Source organism: Bos indicus x Bos taurus, chromosome 4 (assembly GCF_003369695.1).
Source record: "Bos indicus x Bos taurus breed Angus x Brahman F1 hybrid chromosome 4, Bos_hybrid_MaternalHap_v2.0, whole genome shotgun sequence".
NCBI lineage: Eukaryota > Metazoa > Chordata > Mammalia > Artiodactyla > Bovidae > Bos > Bos indicus x Bos taurus.
This window is the reverse complement of record NC_040079.1, coordinates 4743467-4767081: the sequence shown is the minus strand read 5'-3', so window position 1 is coordinate 4767081 and position 23615 is coordinate 4743467. Positions and strand designations below refer to the sequence as shown.

The window sequence follows — 23615 nt, the reverse complement described above, 5'->3', positions numbered from 1 at the left end:
GGGGCAGTCATGCTCTACAATAATGTGACTCCTTGAAAGTAACGCAAGGAGTAAGAAAATTAACACATTATTAAGTTTATATTAAATTTCAGTCATCTTACGCTTGTGTAAGGATAGGCTCTCCACTTGAATGCAGGTCTTGCACACGATCTTCTGTGTATATTTATTGAAAATAAATCCACCTGTAAGTGGACCTGCCCAGTTCAAACCTGTGTTTATGAGAGTCAGCTGTATTTGTTTCAAGGTTGGTTTGTTTCTGAAATGACCCTGTTACACACACACAGTGTAAAGGAGAGATTCAACAGTGTCTTTGTCTTCTTTGTGTTCATTAAAACAATGTCTAAAGTATTAAGCAAAGTCTTTGGTCTTCTTTGCATATAAGTTAAACAGAGTGACAATATACGGCCTTGACATACTCCTTTCCCAATTTGGAACCAGTCTGTTGTTCCATGTCCGGTTCTAACTGTCGCTTCTTGACCTGCAGACAGATTTCTCAGGAGGCAGGGAAGGTGGTCTGATATTCCCATCTCTTTAAGAATTTCCCACAGTTTGTTGTGATCCACATAGTCAAAGACATTGGTGTAGTCCGTAAAGCAGAAGTAGATGTTTTTCTGTAATTCTCTTGCTTTTTCTATGATCCAACAGATGTTGGCAATTAGATCTCTGGTTCCTCTCCCTTTTCTAAATCCAGCTTCCACATCTGGAAGTTCTCGGTTCATGTACTGTTAAAGCCTTGCTTGGAGAATTTTGAGCATTTCTTTGCTAGCGTGTGAGATGAGTGCAGCTGTGCGGTAGTTTGAACATCCTTTGGGACTGGAATGAAAACTAACCTTTTTCAATCCCGTGGCCACTGCTGAGTTTTTCAAATTTACTGGCATACTGAGTGCAGCACTTTCATAGCATCATCTTTTAGGGTTTGAAATAGCTCAGCTGGAATTCGGTCACCTCCACTAGCTTTGTTTGCAGTGATGCTTCCTAAGGCCCACTTGACTTTGAATTCCAGGATGTCTGGCTCTAGGTGAGTGATCACACTATCATGGTTATCTGGGTCATGAAGATCTTTTCTGTATATTTCTTCTGTGTATTCTTGCCACCTCTTCTTAATATCTTCTGCTTCTGTTAGGTCCATAGCGTTTCTGTCCTTTATTGAGCCCATCTTTGCATGAAATGTTCCCTTGGTATCTAATTTTCTTGAAGAGATCTCTAGACTTTCCATTCTATTGTTTTCCTCTATTTCTTTGCATTAATCACTGAGGAAGGCTTTCTTATCTCTCCTTGATATTCTTTGGAACTCTGCATTAAAATAGGTATATCTTTCCTTTTCTCCTTTGCCTTTCGCTTCTCTTCTTTTCTCAGCTATTTTAAGGCCTCCTCAGACAGCCATTTTGCTTTTTGGCTTTTCTTTTTCTTGGGGACGGTTTTGATCACTGCCTCCTATACAGTGTTATGCACCTCTGTCCATAGTTTTTCAGGCACTCTGTCTATCAGATCTAATCCCTTGAATCTATTTGTCACTTCTACTGTATAATTGTAAGGGATTTGATTTCAGTCATACCTGAATGGCCTAGTGGTCTTCCCTACTTTCTTCAATTTAAGTCTGAATTTGGCAATAAGGAGTTCATGATCTGAGCCCCAGTCACCTCCCAGTCTTGTTTTTGCTGACTGTACAGAGCTTCTCCATCTTTGGTTGCAAAGAATAAAATGAGTCTGATTTCGATATTGACCATCTGGTGATGTCCATATGTAGAGTTGTCTCTTGTGTTGTTGGAAGAGGGTGTTTGCTATGACCAGTGTATTTTCTTGGCAAAACTCTGTTAGCCTTTGCCCTGCTTAATATTGTACTCCAAGGCCAAATTTGCCTGTTACTCCAGGTTATCTCTTATATACCATCATGTATGGATGTGAGAGTTGGACCATAAAGAAAACTGATTGCTGAAGAATTGATGCTTTTGAACTGTGGTGTTGGAGAAGACTCTTGAGAGTCCCTTGGACTGCAAGGGGATCCAACCAGTCCATTCTATAGGAAATCAGTCCTGAATATTCATTGGAAGGACTGGTGCTGAAGCTGAAACTCCACTACTTTGGCCACCTGATGTGAAGAGTTGACTCATTGGAAAAGACCCTGATGCTGGGGAAGATTGAAGGTGGGAGGAGAAGGGGACGACAGAGGAGGCATCACCAACTCCATGGACATGAGTTTGAATAAGCTCCGGGAGTTGGTGATGGACAGGGAGCCCTCGTGTGCTGCAGTCCATGGGGTTGCAAAGGATTGGACATGACTGAGCGACTGCACTGAACTTGGTCTTCTCTGGTTCCATCAGAATGTTTTTCTGACTGTCAGCACCACCCCCCGCCCTGCCATTTCAAATGCTGGTTCCTTGCCCAGCAGTTTGACAGTGACTGCCTCTTCTTACACCCCGTGAGAAGTCATTCAGCAGATGTTTATGGAATGTCTGCTACTTGTCAGGGCTATACCAGGGGTGGGAGACAGTCCAGAAAAAGGACCCTGTCCTGGTCATCCTGAAACTCACACTCTAATCCACGTGGAAAGGCAGACTTATTTATATACAAGGTGTGTAATTTTGGAAAGGCCTGGGGGCAGTGGGCCATGTGACCTGTTAAAAGCACAGACTTGGGTGTAGTGATTTCAGTGATTCCCGGCCTGCTTGTTAGCTTCTTGAGGCTTCTTTAGCCTTGGGTCAGTCATTCAGTTTTTATATTTGTTAGTTGGAATATACTTCTAGAAAAATGGTTCGATTGAGGATGGCCTGGGATTTTTGAAGCTCAGTATATATTTCTTTCCTTTCAGTAAGTCCCTGCCCCCTGGGTTGGCTCTGGACGTCTCTTGTGGGTCTGGCAAGCCCTGGAGTGGAGGTCTTGCGTGCCCACTTGTTTTGTGTCCTGAGTAGAACCTGGGAGTGCCCTCAGATGGGTCTTGCCTTTTATGAACTGACTGGATGGGTCTCAGGGCCAGGCCTTGCCCCACCTTCTAATGATACCAGGACCCTAGATCCTTGGAGACTGAGCAGTCAGGCATGATTTAAGTGGGGTTGACTTGCTTTTTTTTTGTTTTTTTTCTTCATAAACTTTGTTCATTTACTGTATGCTCAAAAAAAGTAAAATTAGCAGATGGTTAATGTATATTTAAAAACCACAAAATTAATTTATTAAGATGTGGAATGATTTAATCACATAGAAAATTTAGGACTTCCCTGGTGGGATAGTGGATGGGAATCTGCCTGCCAATGCAGAGGACACAGGTTTGATCCCTGTTCCGGGAAGATCCCACATGCTGCAGGGCAGCTAAGCGTGTGAGCTGCAACTGCTGAAGCCTGTGCTCTGCAGCGAGAAGCCACTGCAGCAGAAGCCTGTGCGCTGTCACAGAGGGTCTCCTCTGCTCACTTCAACGCGAGAGGGCCCTCCCGTAGCACCAAAGACCCAGCACAGCCCAAAACAACCAGTTAACTAACTGCATACCTCCCTGGTGGCTCGGACGGTCAAGAATCTGTCTGCAATGCAGGAGACTCAGGTTCGGTCCCTGGGTCAGGAAGATCCTCTGGAGGAGGGGATGGCCACCCACTCCAGTATTCTTGCCTGGAGAATCCCATGGACAGAGGAGCCTGGTGGGCTATGCAGTCCATGGGGTTGCACAGAGTCAGACATGACTGAGTGACTGACACTTTTCAAGTAAATAAATGAATAAAAGTACATTTAAAAAATTGAGTATCAAGCATCTTGAACTAATTCATAAAATAAGATGAATTAATAAAATGACTTTCAGCGCGGCTAGGAAGTGTTTCTGTTCATTGTAAGCGTTACTGCAGAACGAAGCCTCCTTTCCGGGCCTGACCCCTCAGGACTGCGGGCCTGCTGAGAAGGGGGTGCTCAGGAGTGTTTCCAGGGTTGCATTTCCAGCAGATGGTTCCGAGTGGTGGTCCCCCTCCCCACTTTGTTTTTTTCTTTTTTTTAATATATTTAGGAGATTAGCAAGTGCTTTTGGAACAGATAGTAGTATTTTGGCATTCATTTTCGTTAAGACTTTTGGAATCCATCATACAGAGCATCTTGACAGAAAGTGGGCTCTCTCTGCAACGAGATGATAAAGAGACGCTTCTGTCAGATATTCTCGGGAGGTGGCAGTAGCTTTTCTAGACATATGCCATGACATTTTAAGAAAATTATATAATTTCCTGAGCCCCCTAAAAGTTCACGAAGTTTGCGAAGTAAGTACACTTTGCTGAGAGGCAGCTCTAGAATTAGAGCCCGCGTGTTGGGATGTGGGCTCTCTCTCCCGTTCACTGGCTCTTTGGCTTTGGGCAGCTCAGTTAACTTCCCAGTGCCTTGTGTTTTCTCACCGGCCAAACGGGGACAATATTTACTTCCTTTGTGGGATTCCTGTAAAGGTTAAAAGAGTATGAAAGCACCTTAAAAATCATTAGGGATACACAGATGTGCTGTATGTATGAATGTATGTGTGCAACAGTTTTTCCAGTAGAGACAAGCATGTTTTTAACATTTTTGTTAACTGCTTGCTGATCTGAACTTAGTGCTTGATTCTTAGTCACCACAAGGTTTTTATTTTTAAGTTCATGGGGGTATTTTGAGTCTTGATATTTTAGGACTTGGAGAGCTCATAATAAAAGACGTTAATGGAACACAGAGGAGAGTATTATTATCTAAACCTGTGTTGATGACTTTGTGCTTTTAGGTATACCAAGCTTGGCTACGCAGGCAACACAGAGCCACAGTTCATTATCCCTTCATGTAAGTAAAGCTCCGCCCTTGGTTTATAAAGGGTTGTGTTTTTCATAACTGTTCTAAGCATTCTGATTCTGGTTTTCAAGGTATGTTAATTTATTTGCCATCTCCTTTTAGAAGATTGTCCTGGTTCCTGGGGAGTTACTCATCTGGCTGCCGAGAGTTGCTATTGGCTACGGCTGTCACCTAATTCTCATGCCACCCACCCACCCTCAACATACACCCCAGTCCTCTGATTTTCTTGTGATACAGTCCTTTGTCACAGTCAGTGGCGTTTCAGCTTGGGTGGGCTTCCCTGGTGGCTCAGACAGTAAAGAGCCTGCCTGCAGTGCGGGAGACCCAGGTTCGATCCCTGGGTCAGGAAGATCCCCTGGAGAAGGGAGTGGCCACCCACTCCAGTATTCTTGCCTGGAGAATCCCATGGATGGAGGAGCCTAGTGGGCTACACAGTCCATAGGGTCACAAAGAGTCGGTCATGCCTGAGCGACTTCACTTTCTTTTCACTTTTCAGCTTGGGTGGTTGCCTCCTAAATGTAGCCCTTACGACCTTGTTGCCCTCATTTGGCCTGTGTTACTTCCTGAGACAGCCTGTCTCCAAATGAGTCACACAGTTCGTTCAGGCATACATGTCTGAGCTGCTTGCAAGAGGTGTGCCTGTTGCTTAAGGTTAATTTGTAATTTTAAGTAAGTATAGTTTTATTAATTTAGCACTTTGGTGGATTATCTGTTGTGTTACACTGTTCCCTTTATTGAAGGATTTTTTTTTAAACTGAGAGGCCCAGTGATTGTTGTACTGTGTTCGGAAGCGTCCTGTTCTGTTTTAGTCGGTCGAGCATGTTAGGGGAAGAAACGCCCTCCCTTTTGGCCAGCGTGCCCCTGCCCACTCTTTACGCACAGTCGTCGTCTCCAGGGCAGAATTCTTCTCTGAAACTGTGTAACTGCTGGGTTATTGTTTGGAGACTGTTGACCGAAGAGGTTATGTCAGGCAGGAGTGAGGTTCTGCCTCCTAAATGTAGCCCCTCGTCAGGTAAGTTGTGCTCTTAGAAATGGTCAGCGGTTGCGGGCTCAGGACGTTGGAGTCGCAGGCTCTGGTGCCAGCGTGGAGCGTGGTGGGCAGCCCTGCAGAGCCGGGGGGGAAGGGGCTTCGTCACGAGTATCGTTCGAGGGAGACTAAGGCCTTTTTGGCAGAGATGAGTATTCACGCCACCAGAAAGTGCACCCAGATTCCTTGAGAAGGCCTAACTCACCTCATTCCAGGTCCGTCCTTGCTGGGTCACCGATCACGAGTTTGGTTTTCTAGGTCTCAGTACCTGATTTCCGTGATGGGGCATCCCTGACAGTTGGCATCATTGTCTGCTGCATCTTCATCTTAAATTCATGATTTGGTGTATTCGTTTGCTAGGGCTGCCGTAACGGAGCACCACAGACCGGATGTCTTGACAACAGAAATTAAACGGATGGCACAGCGGAGGCTCTGCAGTCCCAGATCTGGGCGCGGTCTGGGTTGGTCTCCCGTGAGGCCTCTCTTCTCCGTTTGCAGGTGGTGGCTCTGACTGTGGCCTCACATGGCCATTTTTTTCTGCAAATGGCTGAGAGGGAGACCTCTGGCGTCTCCTCCTTTTCACATAAGGACACCGGTCCTGTGGAGTTGAGGCCCCACCCTTGTGACCTCATTTACCCTGTGTTACTTCCTGAGACATCCTGTCTCCAGATACAGTCACACTGGGGTTAGGGCTTCAACATAGGAATTTTGAGGGGACACAGTTCAGTTAAGGGCTTCCCTGGTGGCTCAGTGCTAAAGAATCCGCTTTGCCAATGCAGGAGTCACGGGTTTGATCCCTGGGTTGGGAAGATCCCCTGGAGGAGGAAATGGCAACCCACTCCAGTATTCTTGTCTGGAGAATCCCATGGACAGAGGAGCCTGGAAAGTTACAGTCTATGGGGTCGTAAAGAGCCGGACAGGACCAAGTGACTAAACAACAACAGAATTGGATCATTCCATGCTGAATTGCTACCTTGGAATTGGGCTGTCTGATTTTTCCGAGCAGCGTAGTTTTTACCTTCAGTGCTGCAGCTCTAAGAGGCTGACCTTGCAGCTTTTGCTTTAATAAGGCTGTCAGCAGCATGCAGTTGGCCGCCCCACTGACCTGTCATCACCAATAGAGAGGGCAATTGAAGTCAGCTATTAGCAGGATTTCAGTCCAGAAGCTGTCAGGTCCTTGCTGTCAGAACAGCAGTGGCAGGAGCTAGAGAGAAAAATGTCAAGGAGATGGACATCAAGGAAGAGTTACATCACCGGCTGAATTTGTTGCAAGAGTAGAGAAGCTGGGAGGCAGCGCGAGGTGTTTGGGTTGTAGGGAGTGTGGTGAGACAAGTGGAGAGCGGGCCTCAGGTGCCTTGGGCAGCTGGCGGGCTGCTCCTTCCAGCCCGGGGAGCTGAACTGTGTTCTTGGTCACAGAGGCTTTGCTCCCACGGTGGAAGTTCAAGGTGCAGGGTGCCTTCCAGGGAGAGAAGATGGAGCTCGTATACGTGTATGGCTGTGTAGAGATGCCGGAGCAGGGCTTCCTGGTTCTGTGGGCACAGAGGGGAGGCAAGCCCTGATGTGTGGTCATCACCCCAGGCAGAGGGTGGCCGGAGAGCTGGCCGGGAACGTGGAGAATGGAGCTGTGATTTTGTTTTGCATCCCAGGAATCTTCACTTTCCAGGGGCCTTGTCCTGGCCTAGAGAGAGAGGAACAGTGCCCTGTCCTGTTTCACCAGGGTGGCCTGCTTGAGTCTCATTTATCAGTATTTGAGCTTCTGTGCAGAATTCACTTGATTGTTTGAATTTTTTTTTTTTTTTCCCCACGTTGTTGGGAAATGGGGAGCGTGATGGAAAAGTTTTAGGCAGACGAGTGTGTGCGTGCTGATCCCACCCGTAGAAGGAGGGCATGGGAGGGCGGGAGGGGTCAGGAGACATGGAGCACACTTCAGACAGTCCCATGTGTGGAAGGTCAGGTGTACAGGTCCCGTCAGCAGCTGGGAAAAGGCGTGGTGCTGTGGGGGAAGGTCTAGACTGGAGACAGAGCCAAGAGATGTGTTTGTGTTTTGAATGTCTTTAAAACCTTTATTTTGGTCAAAAAAAAAAAAGATTATATAACAAAGACCCATTTACCCACCACCCAGAAAGAACAGATGTGAGCACCGTTGCGTCCTGTAAATACATAAACACAGACGCCCTCAGAGCGAGTGCCAGCCCCTCCTCCTCCTCCAGGCCTCCCCACTGCCCCTCCTCCGCTGGGTGTTGTATCCAGTCCAGGCTTCATCCTCATGTCTCAGATGCAGGATGCAATGACAGTTTCTCGTATTGTTTTGTGAGTTTAAACATTTCCAAAATGATATCATGGGGAAGATAACTTCATGTGGTTTTTTTTGGGGGAAAATATACCCCTCAGTACTATGTTTTTTAAGATGTATCAGTGTTGCTCTATGCAGATCTAGATGAGAATTCTTAATCCGTGAATCTATAGCATCTGGGCATTTTCCAGTTTTCCCTGGTATACAAAATGCTGCAGTGTGTCTCTTATCTGCTCGTGCCGGTTTCCCAGGAGTCATAATGAGAAATGGGGTCATGTCACCACTCAGGTGCGCACCTCCTTAGCCTTGTCACTTACTGCCAGGAGGGTGGCTCTTCTGTACTGACTGGAAGCCTGTACTGACCTCCGCGCATATCAGCAGCGGACGGCAGTTTCTGGTTCTGCACATCCTAACCTTTTGAATGCCAATTTCTTGCAAATACCTTCTCCTATTTTATGACATCTTTTTAAAATTTTTTTTTTTATTTTCTTTAAGATACAATTTTAAAGCCTTTATTGAGAAATTTGAGACACTCTTTTAAGCATGGTAATTTCCTATGTATCATGTTTTTGCAAAATTGATTACCTCAAAGTATTTTCCCATGGGATTACCATATGTTTTTACTATAACATTTATTCCAACAAAGGGAATTTATAATGCAGCGCATGTGATTTAAACACATACAGTCAAATCAAATTTGATTTAAATAAGAATTTTGCACACGGTGGCTCAGCGGTAAGGAAAACACCTGCCAGTGGTGGGAGACATTGGGTCCCCAGGTCGGGAAGATCCTCTGGAGAAGGAAGTGGCACCCCATTGCAGCACCCTTGTCTGGAGAGCCCCGTGGACAGAGCCTGGTGGGCTACGGTCCCTAGGGTCGCAAAGAGCTGGGCAGGACTTAGCAACTGAACAACGTGTGACTTGATGTATTCACGTGCACAGCTAGCACTTTAAAAAATTTCACGTAGTACAGTTTTCCAGTCTTTTTATAATCTGTTTCTATTAAAAATGCATTTGTATTCCAATGTCATAAAGATTTTGTGTTTTCTTCTAAGGAAATTTTAAGTTTTTAAAAAGCATGGTGTGGGAGAGAAGCGCGGTTTTCCAAGTGGAAGGCCAGTTGCCCCGCCGCCGTTCGTCGCAGAGCGCCTCTCCAGGCCTGTGAGGCGCCTTGTGTGGTGGGAGCGCTTCTGGTGGTATTTTGTTTCGCTCGTGCATTTGTTTCTCTCTGTTCCAAATTCATTTACAAATTGTTGTAAATACTGTTAGTTTGGCTTGTCTCTTTATATCTGGTAGGTCTGGTTCCTCCTCCTTTTTCTTTCTTAAATACCCTCGGCTGTTCTTAGACCCTTACTCTTTATCCGGCTTCCCTTGTGGCTCAGCTGGTAAAGAATCCACCTGCAATGCGGGAGACCTGGGTTCAGTTTCTGGTTTGGGAAGATCCCCTGGAGAAGGGAAAGGCTACCCGCTCCAGTATTCTGGCCTGGAGAATTCCACGGACTGTGTAGTCCAAGGGGTCGTGAAGAGTCGGTCGGACACAACTGAGTGACTTTCACTTTACTCTTTATCAATAAATTTTAGAATCAGTTTAAGTCCATGAAAAATTATGATGGGATTTTGATTAGAGACACATTAAATTTGTAGAGTAATTTGGAGGAAAACTTGGTATCTCACTGCATTGAATTTTCCTATCCATGAATATGGTATATGTATTTTATTATTTATTTCTATCTCCTGTGTTTTTCAGTGTTCATTAAAAAGCCCATACATAGCTTTTGCTGCATTTATTTTTAGGTACCTTTCTTTATGTTTTCACTGTGAATGTTTTTTGAAATTAAAATTCCTAATTGCCAGCATGGTAGGAATGCTGCTGGATCTTTGAAGTTTTTTTAATCGACAATCTTGCTGTCCTGTCTTACTTGTTCTGATTGCCTGCAGGTTCTTTTTAAGTTTTCTACATAAGCTATTGTGTTAATTGCAAATAATGGTTATTTTGTCTCTTCCAGTCTGAGTTCTTCATTTTTTTTTTTTCTTGACCTGGCTGCACTGGCCAGGACTCCTGTCAGTGACCAGAACTGGGGATGGCAGGTACTTTTGTCTTTTTGAATTTAAAAAGAATGGTTTTGGTCTTTCAGGAGCGATTGCTGTAGGCTTTTGAGGAGATTCCTTTTCAGGTTAATACAGTGTCCTTGTATTCCTAGTTTACTAAAGAGGTTTTTAAAATTAAAAAAAAAAATTATGAATGGATGTTGATCTTAAGGCTTTTTGTGTATCTGTTGAGACAATTATGTGGTTTTGACATTTAAACTTTAATATGATGTATTACATTGATATATTTTTGAATGTTGAACAGTGTTTTATCATTCTTGAAATAAACCCTACATGGTTAGAAATATCAAGTACATGAATTGTATCTGCAAATGTTTATTTGGGATTTTTGTATCAGTGTTCGAAAGTGAGATTAGGCTATAATTTTCCTTTTTTGTACTAGTTTCGTCTAGTTTGTGTATCAAAATTATACTGGCTTTATAAAATGAGTTTGTTAGCTTTCTTTTCTGTCCTTCGGAACAGTTTATGTAAGTTAGGAATTATCCTTTGAGGGTTTAGTAAAATAAATGACATTCTTTTGGGAAATACACTGAATATTTTTATTTTTTAAAAATTACTGTTGTCTGTTAACTGCTGTAGCAAAGTTTGAAATGCTGTGAGAATTGCCAACATGTGACACGGAGACATGAAGTGAGGAGGTGTGGTTGGATAAGTGGCGCTGCTAGACTCGCTGGACCCTGGGCTGCCCCACACCTTCAACTGGTGAAAAACTAAACAGAGCAGAGTGCGATAAAACCAGGCGTGCCTGTGTATTGTTATGGTCGAAGAGCGTTGTGGACGGTGTAGAGCTCAAGTCTTTTGTTTTTTTCATTTAAATCCACTGGACCTGTGTCTGTCTTTTAGCTGGTGTGTTTAAACAACTTACATTTATATGAATTCCCTGGAGGTCCAGTGGTTAGGACTCCATGCTCTCACCGCCAAGGGCCTGGGTTTGATCTCTGGTCAGGGAACTAGGATCCCACAAGCTGTGCAGTGCGACCAAAAACAAAAAAAGACCACTTACGTTTACTGTGATTATTGATTAGTGCTTTTTCTGTTCGTTCTTTCTGTTTTTCATTTCTTTGTTTTGTTTTACCTTTGTGTGGATTACTTTGAGTGTGTTTTAGAATTTCATTTTGACTTATCTGGGGTGTTTTCGAGTGCTTCTCTTTGTGTGTTTTTTTTTTTTTTTAAAGTGGTTGCTCTACCTCTTATATGGGCTTCCCTCATAGCTCAGTTGGTAAATCATCTGCCTGCAATGCAGGAGACCCAAGTTCGATCTCTGGGTTGGGAAGATCCCCTGGAGGAGGAAATGGCAACCCACTCCAGTATTCTTGCCTGGAGAATGGACAGAGGAGCCTGATAGGCTGCAGTCCACGGGATCACAAGAGTCGGATACGACTTAGCAACGAAACCGTCACCTAGCTCTTATGTATACACGGGTTTTCTTAGTCTGATTGTGTTAACATTTACCAGTTTTAGTGACATGTAGAAACCTTATCTGCTATAAGGATAGGTCTCTTTAGCCTCCTTTCTGTTATATTAAGATTTTACATTGAGAAACACTTCAGCGTTAACAATCTTTGCTTCAACTGCCAAACACTATCTAGCAAGCAAAAGAGGAGAAGGAAAGTAATCGTAATTGCCCGTGTTTTCGCTCTTTTCATCAGTTTCCTTCCTTCTTGGTGTCCCAGGATTCCTTCTTTTATCTTGTATCATTTCTCCTCTGTGTAGAGATCTTTCTTTAGCCATTCTTTTAGAGTAGATATGTTGGTGACAGATTCTGTTAGTTTTTGTTCATCTGAGAATGTCTTGATTTGTTCTTCATCTTTGAAGGAGATTTTTGCTGAATATAGAATTCGTAGCAGACGTTTCTCTCAGCAGTTAGAAATGCGCAGTCTCCTTTTGAGCTCCCTGATTTCTGATGGCAGATTTGCTGGAGGTCTTCCGAATTTTCTGTTTGGTCCTTAGTTTTTAGATGTTTGACTATAATGTTTCTTGGTGTGGATTTCTTTGGGTTTATCCTCTTTGGAGTTTACTCCGCCTTGAATCTGTAGGTTTCTTTTGGTTCCTTTTGTGTTTTTTTTTGGTCAGATTTGACAAATTTTTAATGATCATTTCTTTGGATACTTTTTCAGCCCTCCTCCCTTTCTCCTGTTGTCTGGGACTCAGGGTGTATGAATGTTCAGTTCAGTTAAGTTCGTGTCACTCTGAACTGAACTGAACGTTCAGAGCGTGTTCCCGTCGCTCAGTCGTGTCCGACTCTTTGCAACCCCATGAATCGCAGCATGCCAGGCCTCCCTGTCCATCAACTCCCGGAGTTCACTCAGACTCATGTCCATCGAGTTGGCGGTGCCATCCAGCCATCTCATCCTCTGTCGTGCCCTTCTCCTCCTGCCCCCAATCCCATATGAATGTTTCGTCTGCCTTGGTCCAGCCCACACGTCCCAAAGGTACTGTTCATTTGTTTTCCAGTGTGTTTTCTCTCCGTTGTTCAGATTGGGCAATTTCTGTTGTTACGTCTTCAAGTTCATTGATTTGTTCCCTATCCTTTTCTTCTTCTGGGCCAATATTGAGGTTTTATTTCAGGTATTGTGTTTTTTGGCTCTTAAATTGGTGTGTGGTTTTGTCTTTATATCTTCTGTCTTTGCTGTGACCTTCTTTTCTTTTTCATTTGTTTCAGATATGTTTGTAGTTGCTCCTTGAAATGTTCTGTGATGGCTCCTAAAATCTTGTTTGCTAATTCTATTATCTGTGTCATCTCAATGTTGGCATTATGGGCCATCTTTTCCTTTTTCACTTGAGATATTCCTGGTTCCTGCTATGGTGAGAAATTTTTTTTTAAAACCTGGACATTTTGGTTATTATGAGATTCCAGGTCTTACTTAACTCTTAGCTTTTAGCAAGTCATTTCTGGTGTTGCTTCAAGCAGGAAAAGGGGGATACCCCTTGTTAATGCTGGTTTGGGGTTCAAGTTCAGGTTTTCCTCTTGGCCTTTGTTGAGAGTCATTTGGGGAGGGGTTGCATGCTACTGCTGAATGAGGGCAGGAGTTTGGCACCACCCCCCAGGCCTCTGCAGGTACCGTGCACTGGGAGGGCGGCAGGTGGCGGTGCTGACTTCCACGGGGCCTTCTCTGATGGAGCCGCGTGTGAGCCCTGCCTCCCGGGTGGTGTCTACACTGTGTGTGGGGGTTTGCTCTTCTGTTGAGTTTGACTGGAGTCGGAGAGTGGCATGTTTCTATTGCCCCTTTCATCTTTGGCTCGAGATAGCAGGCTTTTGGGGACCAGCTTTGTTTGCTCCCATTGATGTTTCTGGGTCGTTGGCTTCCCTGGCAGCCAGGGTGTCTATGGGACAAAGGAGACCCAGGAAGTCACCCCTGTCTTGGTCCTCGGGTCCTGGGGTCCCCAGCCAGTCTGCCGCTTCACCCCTCAGCATTTTTATGTTTCTTTCAAACATAAAGTCCAATTATTCCAGCAGTGCTTAGAGAGAGGAGTAGGGAAAAGTATGTTTATTCCATCTTTCCAGAAGCAGAACTCGAAGTTTAATGAATTTTGGATGCTTTTGAACTGTGGTGTTGGAGAAGAGTCTTGAGAGTCCCTTGTACTGCAAGGAGATCAAGCCAGTCAATCCTAAAGGAGATCAGTCCTGAATATTCATTGGAAGGACTGATGCTGAAGCTGAAACTCCAATACTTTGGCCACCTGATGCAAAGAACTGACTCATTTGAAGAGACCCCGATGCTGGGAAAGATTGAGGGTGGGAGAAAGAGGGGACGACAGAGGATGAGATGGTTGGATGGCATCACCGACTCAATGGACATGAGTTTGAGCAAGCTCTGGGAGTTGGTGATGGACAGGGAAGCCTGGCGTGCTGCAGTCCATGGGGTCACAAAGAGTCAGACAGGACTGAGCAACTGAACTGAACTGAACTGGATAGGCAGTACAGTCATGTGACATACACATTAAATGTTATTAAAAATGTCCAGTGAAAATTCACTTTCTCCTGCCCACTGCCCTCTTAGATGGGCAGCTAATGATTCTGGTTTCTTGTGCTTCCTTCCCAAGCTAACCCTACATGCACCAGCAAATATTAATATTCACAGACGTGTTTGTACCCAAGTGGTGGCATTCCACAGACACCATTTTGGACCTTGCTTTTTCTTTTTTTTCTCATGACCCTCCTGTGGATTAACACATGGAGAACCGTTTGGCTCTTCTTCACAACCTCATGGTATTTCGTTGCATGGAGATGCCACATGGATGTAAGCAGCTGGAAGGCCTAGGTGTTGACCCTGTTATCTGTTATATTTATTGTCCTACATCTCAGTGTTGGCTGCACACTTCTTGTCTCTCTGTTTCCACCTGAGTCAGGGTCCTGTAGTAAGGTTTGGTGTGCTGGAGAAAGCTATGGGTTACTTATGTGTTTTGCGATGACTCACGTATATATACTCCAGGAACACTCAGAGGTTCTCACTGATAGCCACGCTTTTCTCCAACATGTTCACAAGGACTGCTTGGTCCACATTTTGCTTTCGTAGGGATAAACAAAAGGTTTTGAATATAAGCTCTGTGTACCCACCTTTCCTCTCTTTCATGACTTCGGTTACTTCTGTATAACAGTTAAAAGAAGCACACTTTATGGTTTTGTTGTTGCTAAGGGCCACTAAAACATTGGTCCTTTGTAATTTGGGGTCAGAGTACTTGCGTGTAGCTTTTGGGATTACAACAGAGACTGACTTTGTTGTTGTGTAAATTTTTGAGTGCGGTGGCTTCATTCTCATGAAATTTAGCATGTTTTTCTTTAAGGTGGTGATTTTTCTTTCGTTAGATCGATTGCCCACGGCGTCATGAATGGAAGAGTCTTTGTGTGTCTGCAGTCTCTGACGCTGACTTGGGGTGGGATTCTAGGTTCAGGCCTGGTTAAGTTTGTCCGGCGCCGCCGCGCGGTCAGGAGCTCCGAGGTCTCCGGCAGGGCGCTCGCGGGGCCCCCTGAGGTGCCGAGGGTGCCGGATGACGGCGTGTCCGTGTGCCGTGTGGTGGTGCGCGCCGTGTCCACAGGTGGGCTGTGCTTGTTTCTGCAGGCGCCTTCGTACGCCTTGGCCCTCCGGACTCTTCTGGCCCCTTTCTCAGCCTCGAGGCCCCGACAGGCTCACTGCTTCTCAGCCGAATGCCTTCTCTGGCTCAGTCCCCAGCGTGTCCTGCAGGAAATTCTGGTCCTTCAGATGCGTGCCACCCTTCATAACTTGAAAGCTTCGAGGCTCAATGTGCAGTGGGTTGGGGTGAGAAAAGGAGGCGGGCAGAGTGACTTCTGTCCTTTTTTTCCTGCTTTTGAGGCTGTTACTTGAAGATGCCTTTCTGAGGAAAAGGATTAAAATTCACTCCCATAGCTTTGTTGCTGTTCTTCATTTGTAAATAAATGGGGAATTTCAGATAGTCTACCTTTAAAAATAACTGTATGTGTTTACTAATTTGTTTTGGAATAAAGTTGATGAAGAAGAGTTTATAGGAATTCAGAATGTAACCAGGGGCTAGGAATTGAAATGGAAAATTGAATCTTTGTAAGGCTTTCCACATTAGATGTTAAATTCTGGAGTTAAGTTTTATATGATTATTTACTATTAAGTATATTTCTAAATATCAAGGTTAAGCTCTTATTAAAATTTTTCCAAAAAGTCATTAATATTTTTACATAATACAGTTGTTTGATTATTTTACTTTTCTTTTGTCAGATATTAGCAAAATCTTGGTTTTTCTTTTAATGAGAAGTCAGGTTTTTTTTGTAACAATACTAAAAATGTATTTTAAATCTGACATAGAGCTTTATGAATATGACTTGAGAGCATATAGTCATTTTTCAGTTTACTCTTTAAAATATTTTAAATTTTGTCTCTTTCTATATTTTAAATTTTGGCACCTATTTGATACTCCATGGGCATTTCATTTACTGTCTTGAGGGATTTTTTTTTTCAGATGAAACTAAGAAATTTAGTAATACAGCTTTTGTCAGCTTTGAAAGTAGACCAGCTAAGTTTCTTTGTGCCTTGCTGAAAATAATACTGGGACCTAACAGCTTGTTTCTGTATTACTTTATGTACTCCTCAATAATAGTCTTTTCTGTGAGCACGCTTGACCCCAAATAAAACCCTAACATTGAAATTTTGCTTATACCTCTATAGGGACTATGTTATCCTTTCTTGATGGTTGGAGTGAGCGTGTGTGGTGATGGATGCTTTGTGCTGTTTTCCCTCAGGTATCGCCATCAGAGAGTCGGCGAAGGTGGTCGACCAAGCTCAGAGGAGAGTACTGAGGGGAGTTGACGACCTGGACTTCTTCATAGGGGACGAAGCCATAGATAAACCCACGTATGCCACCAAGGTAAACCCCTCTGTGAGCGCACAGATGCCGCCAGGGTAAACCCCCCTGTAAGAGCACAGCCAGGAAGGGCAGCAGGACAGGTGATGCAGAGGGGTGCTTTGTGTGGAGACGGTGCCCGTGAACGGCAGAGTGCATTTTAATTCTTCTGTTGGAAAAGAGGTTTTTGTTGTTGTTGGTTTGACTCGGGTGTTTTGATGTGGGAGAGCAGGTGAACTCACACAGCCTCGGGATGCAGGACTGACCTGGGATGCTGGACCGTGTGGGAAGCAAGGTCTGCTCCCCTGGGGTATTGCAGGTGGGCTAAATACCCGCCAGATGCGGAAAAGTTGTAGATTGATCAGGTGAAAAAGCAGCACTAAAATTATTTAACTAGACATTTGTTCTAAAAACCCTACAAACTCCACAGATCAAATGGTGTGGTAGGTTAGCTGTACTTTCCCATCTGTTACCTATCCCATTGTTAAGACAATTCTTTGTGCTTAGAAATGGCTGGAGTAGAATATAAGCAATAATCTAATACAATCTTTCTGGCAAAATGCCTGTTACTTCTTTATGTAAGTTCACATTCTCTCCATGCAAAGGCCCTATTTTCTCTAATAACTGGGTCTCTTCCATCTCTCCTGGGCCAGTGTGGTTGTTAAACTGTTGATCTTACTGATACGAACGTGGTTTGGTTTCTCTTGCTCTAGTGGCCAATAAGGCATGGAATAATTGAAGACTGGGATCTGATGGAAAGGTTCATGGAACAAGTGATTTTTAAATATCTTCGAGCTGAACCTGAGGATCATTATTTTTTAATGGTGAGTGACTGGAACTAACAAGAATATATCCCCGTAAATTCCAAGTTGCTTAGATTTTAAGTCCAAGTTTCATTCTTCCCTGCGGAGCTTTAAATTCCTGCTGAAGCTGTTTGTATGAATCGGGGTACTTTTTGGGTAAATGACAGAAGGCTCAGCAAAAATGTCTAGAACCAAAAGGGGCTTATTGTCTCACAAAATGGGAAGGCTGCTCCAGGGCTGGTTATTTCAGCAGCTCAGAGATGGGAGGCGATGGCCAGCCTAGGCACTAGTTCGGCCTCTCATGTTGGTTGCCCCCGGCCGGGATGGCGGCCCGAGTTCCTGTACCACCTCTTGGTGTGTTGGCTTTCAGACGTAGAAGTGCTTCCTAAGAATTAAGAACCCCTTCCCAGAAACCTTCCTGGTAGATTTGCGCCATCCCTCCATGCCTAACCTGGTCCCTTGCAAGGGGAGTGCAGTGACCTTCACAGGTGTGGGTAACCAAGATTCTCCCTGGGGCTGATGAGGGGACCACGTCAGACACCTGGCCCCAGGAGGGCAGGTCCGTAAATGGGCCTCCAGAGACACCGAAAATGGGGGAGGAATGGATTTGGGTGGGAACCCAGCTGTGTACTCAGATGTCCTCCTGAAGTAAGCGTATGACTCTGATTTTGCTTCTTATAGCGGAGGAAACTGAGTCAAGATGTTACTTTGCCAGGATTTAAATCTTACTCTGAAATAAAATTGAGCTGAATTATGGGCCCTGGTAGTGTGGTACTTAATTGATCTTGTTCAAACAAGGTAAAACATGACAGAGAAATGAAAAGAAATCTCTCATTATGGAATCTTTCCCAATTGTTCTCTTCAACATCACATGTTCCCTTCCATGAAATGTTCTTTTTAAGTTAAAATTAATTGCACATAGAAAACACGTGCGTTATGGAGAGAACTTGCACACAACATAAATTGCACATTAAAACCTACATAATTTAGCTTTGGATTTTTTCCATTTAAGTACATTCTCAAATGGTCCCTGGTCCAATTATATAGTTCTCTCTAATGTTAAATATGGAGTGTTCTTTAGAATTATCTGCCTTAAAATATGCTAACTACAAAGACTGTTACAGTGGCCCATGGAATCTGTATATTTAAATCTATTAGAGCAAGTCCTTGAAGGTGCTCTGATCTTTTTTTTCTGGCTATGTCACCACAACTAGAAATTATCGAGGGTGAGTACCGTGTTTTTCTGGCCACGTGTATTTTCTCTCTTGTGCATCTACTGTGGTTTATGTAAAACAATTGGAGCCAGGAAGCTGACGGTGTGTCTGAGTGGCTTTATCTTTAGAGCCAGAGCAAATCACAGATTCCCACCTGTCACATTTGGCGTTTCCCCTTCTCTTGCACATCACGTAACTACCTACCTGCTGGACAGGACTTTAGGGGAGGTGCCACCCAGCAGCTTCCTTCTGTCTGCCCCAGCTTCCCTGCCAGAGCTTTCTTCTCCCTCCACTCGGGATGCCTGCTCTTAGCCTGTGGGGCAGATGCACACCGCTAGGACACAGCTCACAGGCAACGTTTCCTCCAAGAAATTTTTTTCTGCTTGAGCCTGCATTAGCCTGGGAAGCGCTAGTGGTAAAGAACCTGCCCGCCAGTGAGGAGACACAGGACCCGTGAGGTCGATCCCAGAGTCAGGATCCCCTGGAGAAGAAAATGGCAACCTGGCAGCCCTCTCCAGTGTTCTTGCCTGGGAAACGCCATGGACAGAGGAGCCTGGTGGCTGTGGTCCGTGGGGTCACAAGGAGTCGGGCACAGCTGAGCACACACTCGAACAAGATAAACCACGGTCTTGAAAGAAGTGTGGCGTGCTTCATATGAACATGGAAAGGTTCATTGGCCAAAAACGAGTACCTACAATGAACCCTCAGAAATAATCCAGTTTTTTAAAGGTCAGAAAATCCTGTGTTCCACGTATTGTGCTTTGGACTTTCCAGATCAGTTCATCGCACAGTGTGACCGAGGCGTGTCTTTCAGGTTCATCCCCGCAGTCCTCTGTTAATGGGGAAGTTCCAGGGGGTGAAGCTGGTGTAGAGAGATGTATGGTCGAGTCTGAAAGTTAGCTGAAGACATTTATGAAACTGTGGCATCAGATGAAGGCTTCTTGGGATAAGAGAAGCCAATGGGGTTAAATTAAAGGTCCTCAGTCATCCCGCAGATTGTTCTTTATGGCTGTGGTGACCAGATGCCTGGATAGCGTGAGAATGATCTCATCGTGGCTCATGTATTTCAAGACGTTTCAGAGACTCAGCTCCTCTCGGTCATGTGGATTGAGCAGATAGCAAATGGGAGTCCTGCCCTTTTCCCAACACTGATTTGCCCAGAGCTCAAAACAGAATCGCTTGTGTTAGAATCTTGGGGTGCTCTTGAGTGGGAATTGAGTTGTCTCGTTGGAGAGATTTGCAGACTTTTTGAATATGAGTCAAGGAGGAGGAGCAAGCAGCATGCATGCCCGAGAACCAGGAGCAGCAGGAAAGATGGACGTGCCAGCTCAGAGAGAACCGCCCTTCCTTCGTGTGTTTCTGCCACGGGGTCCTCAGTGGCCTGGGTGATGCCCGCCCGTGTGGGTGAGGGCCTTTCTCTCTACTTGGTCCTGACTGCTCATGTCTCGCTGAGACACCTCACAGACACACCCAGAAGCGATGCCGCACCCGCTTTCTCGTCCCTCACGCTGCCGTGTGTCCTGACCCTCTGTGCTGCTTCCCTTCCTGACTCTTGAGAGTGATGTGGACCCACTCTGTCCAGCGTGGTGGTCGCCGGCTGGAGCGGAGGTGGACGGCCCTGGGTTCGCGTGGTCCCACCCCTGACTGCGTGCTTTCCACCTTCCAGCACCTTGTCATCTCCTCTCCTGTTCTCCCCTCCTTGAGGATTTATACTTTTGAAAAGGTTACTTCGCTGCAGTTATCGAGAGTCTTGGGGGTGGAGCAGTGTTAGCCCATGTGTTCAGTTTGCTGTCTTCATCAGGCGTGTGGATTGGTTTTGAGGCACCGATTCATTCATTCATTTAGAGTTAGTGCCAGATGATGTGTCACCATTATTAATGAATAAAAATGTGTAACTTGTGTTCATGTGACGTTTCAATCGTGTTTCAGTATTAAAAAAATAAGAATTTGATATCTCTAGTTTAAATCTCATACTAAATAATGGTTTGGGAAAGCTTCATTTAGATTGGTGTCCTAAAGGAACAGTTATGAGTGGGACACAAAGGAAGTGGAGGATTGAGAAAAAACAGATTTATGATTACGGTTCTCAGACCCCATGAGAATTGGCTCTTAATAATGCTGAATTTAATTTGGGAACCAGGAGAACCTAATTATATTGAAAACATTCCCTTAAATGGAAGTATACAGATTTTAAGGTAAATTCTTCCCAGATGGTGAATTGTTTGGTAGCAAGTAATTAAAATGTAAAATGCAGTGGTTTAAGCAAGTTAAGGGTTCTCTTTTTCTTAAATACATTTGTAGTAAGCAGGGCAGCTTCTTTATGTTACTGGAGATCTGTTTAGCACATGGCTTCCATTCAAAGGTTACCTTATGACCACAGATTGACTGCTGCAGCTCCAGTCATAACCTCTGCATTCCAGGAAGGTGTTAAGAGCAGCAGAAGGGAGTCTACTATTTGAGTATCCCTTCAGCCTTGTAAGGAGCTCTCCTAGAAGCCACATCCACCAGCTTTAGCTTCTTGTTGGCCAGAACTTAATCACTTAGCCGTCCCTGTCCAGAAGGAAGTCTGGGAAATGCTTTTCCTGTGGGCCCATGGTAGATCAGTGGTCATTAAAGCAGAAGGGAGGCTGGGTGCTGGGTAGGGAGCTCGCATTGCCTGCCGTAATGACGTGACTGTGGGCATGAAGACAGTGGCAAGACAAGATCCCATTCAGCGTCTTAACACTCTGGCCGGGTGTGGCGAGGTCGCCTGTGCTAGGAGCCAGCAGGCCACTTCCCCAGCTCTGCTCGCCGCCCTGCCTCTGTGAGTCTCTCCGTCTGGATAGATACATCAGACAGCTGTACTGGGCAATTCTGTGGAACTTTGCACACAAGCTGTAACCCCAGATTTCACAACATTTGTAAAGATTTTTTAGTATAGGACTGTAAGTGTGAATTAGAAAATTTGGAAGATATCTGTGGGACTTTTCACACCCCTGTGCCATTAACATACATTTTAATATTTAGCATATCTTCACTTAATCTTTTCACTGTGTTTTTATATGTTTTTGCATCAATATTATGTTTTCCATCCCTCTCCCCCCATGAGGGGAGAGGTTTTCATAATCCTCATTTTAGTGGCTATATAATCCTCTATCCAGTGAATACTGCCTGTCTGTTTAGCACTTCCACTATTTTTAGATGTTTACTTTCACTTCCAATTTCTTGGTTTTATAAGAAGTAATATGAAGTAATCTTTGCATAGTTTTGTCTATATTTAGAATACTTGTTATGTTAAAGATATAAAAGTTATGTATTAATATGATTTTGGGGTCCAGAAGTATTAATAAGTTTGAATCTTTAGTGTACTATTTCATACTAAAATCTTCAGTGTACAAGAGACCACATTATTTGAACTCTTGTCGGAATTGGATTAATATTTTTGATTATCTGACATTAATTCGCATTTTTAATAACTTGGACCTTAAACCTTTTTCGTATGTTAGTTGTCTGTCCTGTTTTGTGAATTGCCTGTTCATGTCCTGTGCTGTGTTTTTACATATCAGTGTTATATTGCTTTTCCTATAGCTGTGATTTCTATGAACTTTTTTTTTAACCTAGAAGATTTTTTTAATGTGTTAGTCACCCACTCGCGTCCAACTCTTTGTGATCCCCTTGTACCAACCCACCAGGCTCCTCCGTCCGTGCGATTCTCCAGGCAAGAGAGTACCGGAGTGGGTAGCCATTCCCTTCTTCGGGGATCTGCCCAACCCAGGAATTGAACCCGGGTCTCCTGCACTGCAGGTGATTCTTTACTGTCTGAGCCACCAGGGAAGAAAGATTTTGGCATCTGGTCTATTACTTCATGACGAATAATAAATGGGGAAAAAGTGGAAACAGTAACAGATTTTATTTCTTGAGTTCCACAATCACTGTGGATGGTGACTGCAGCCATGAAATTAAAAGATGCTTGCTCCTTGGAAGAAAAGCTATGATAAACCTAGAGAGCATATTTTGCTGACAAAGGTCCGTGTAATCAAAGCTCTGGTTTTCCAGTAGTCATGTACAGATGTGAGGGGGGGTGGACATAAGGCTGAACACTGAAGAACTGATGCTTCTGAACTGTGGTGTTGGAGAAGACTCTTGAGAGTCTCTTGAAGTGCAAGGAGATCCAACCAGTCCATCCTAAAGGAAATCAACTCTGATTATTCATTGGAAGGACTGATGCTGAAGCTGAAGCTCTAATACTTTGGCCACATGATGCAACTCATTGGAAAAGACTGATGCTGGGAAAGCTTGAAGGCAAGAGGAGAAGGGGACGACAGAGGATGAGATGGTTGATGGCATCACTGACTCAGTGGACATGAGGTTGAGCAAACTCCAGGAGATAGTGAAGGATAGGGAAGCCTGACTTGCAGTTCATGGAGTCGCAAAGATTCGGATATGACTGATAGACTGAACAACAAAAGTTTCTTTTGTGGTAAAACGTACATACCGTAAAATTTACCATTTTAACCATTTTTGAACGTCCGGTTTGGTGAATGGAATACATTCCCATTGTTGTGCAGCTGTTACCACCATCCACCTCCAGGACTGGTTTATCTTCCAGCCTGGCACTCTGACCCTGTTAAAGAATAACTCCCCCCTTTCCCCTCCCCCGGCTCCCCCATCCTCCTTTGTATGTCTGTGACTGCAGCTCTTCCAGGCCCTCATACAAGCAGACTTGAACAGTATTTGCCCTTTTGTGACTGGCATGCTTCACTTAGTATAATGTCTTCAAGGTTCAGCCACATTGTAGCGTATCACAATTTCCATCTTTTTAGGGCCAATAAATATTCTTGTTGTAGGTATGTACCATATTTTGTTTATACTGTGAACTCTTACGTATAATAGGTAGCAACCTTTTGTCAAGAGCACATACTTGTTTTTATCATTTTCCGCCCTTTGCACATTATGTTTTGAGCTAATATACCTGTGAATTTTTATGTAGTAAGCCTATTTTGCTTTGATGTTGACACATAATTTTCATCCGTCTGGGATTTATTTGGAGCACCAGTTGACACTGAGCTCAAACCCAGGAAGAATCC

The 23615-nt window shown here is 44.3% G+C and overlaps 1 protein-coding gene across 6 annotated transcripts in view; it reads left to right on the top strand.

Moving 5' to 3' along the window:
* ACTR3B (ARP3 actin related protein 3 homolog B) overlaps positions 1–23615 on the top strand; it is a 76106-nt gene that overhangs the window by 16629 nt on the left and 35862 nt on the right. For 3 of the 6 annotated variants that reach the window (XM_027538508.1, XM_027538507.1, XM_027538506.1), the window contains exons 2-4: positions 4709–4764; positions 16432–16556; positions 17246–17356. In XM_027538508.1, the coding sequence (XP_027394309.1) occupies positions 4709–4764; positions 16432–16556; positions 17246–17356 (292 nt within the window). Of the gene's footprint in view, positions 1–4708; positions 4765–16431; positions 16557–17245; positions 17357–23615 lie in introns of those variants that run through there. The other 3 variants (XM_027538512.1, XM_027538509.1, XM_027538510.1) reach the window with 3 other exon arrangements.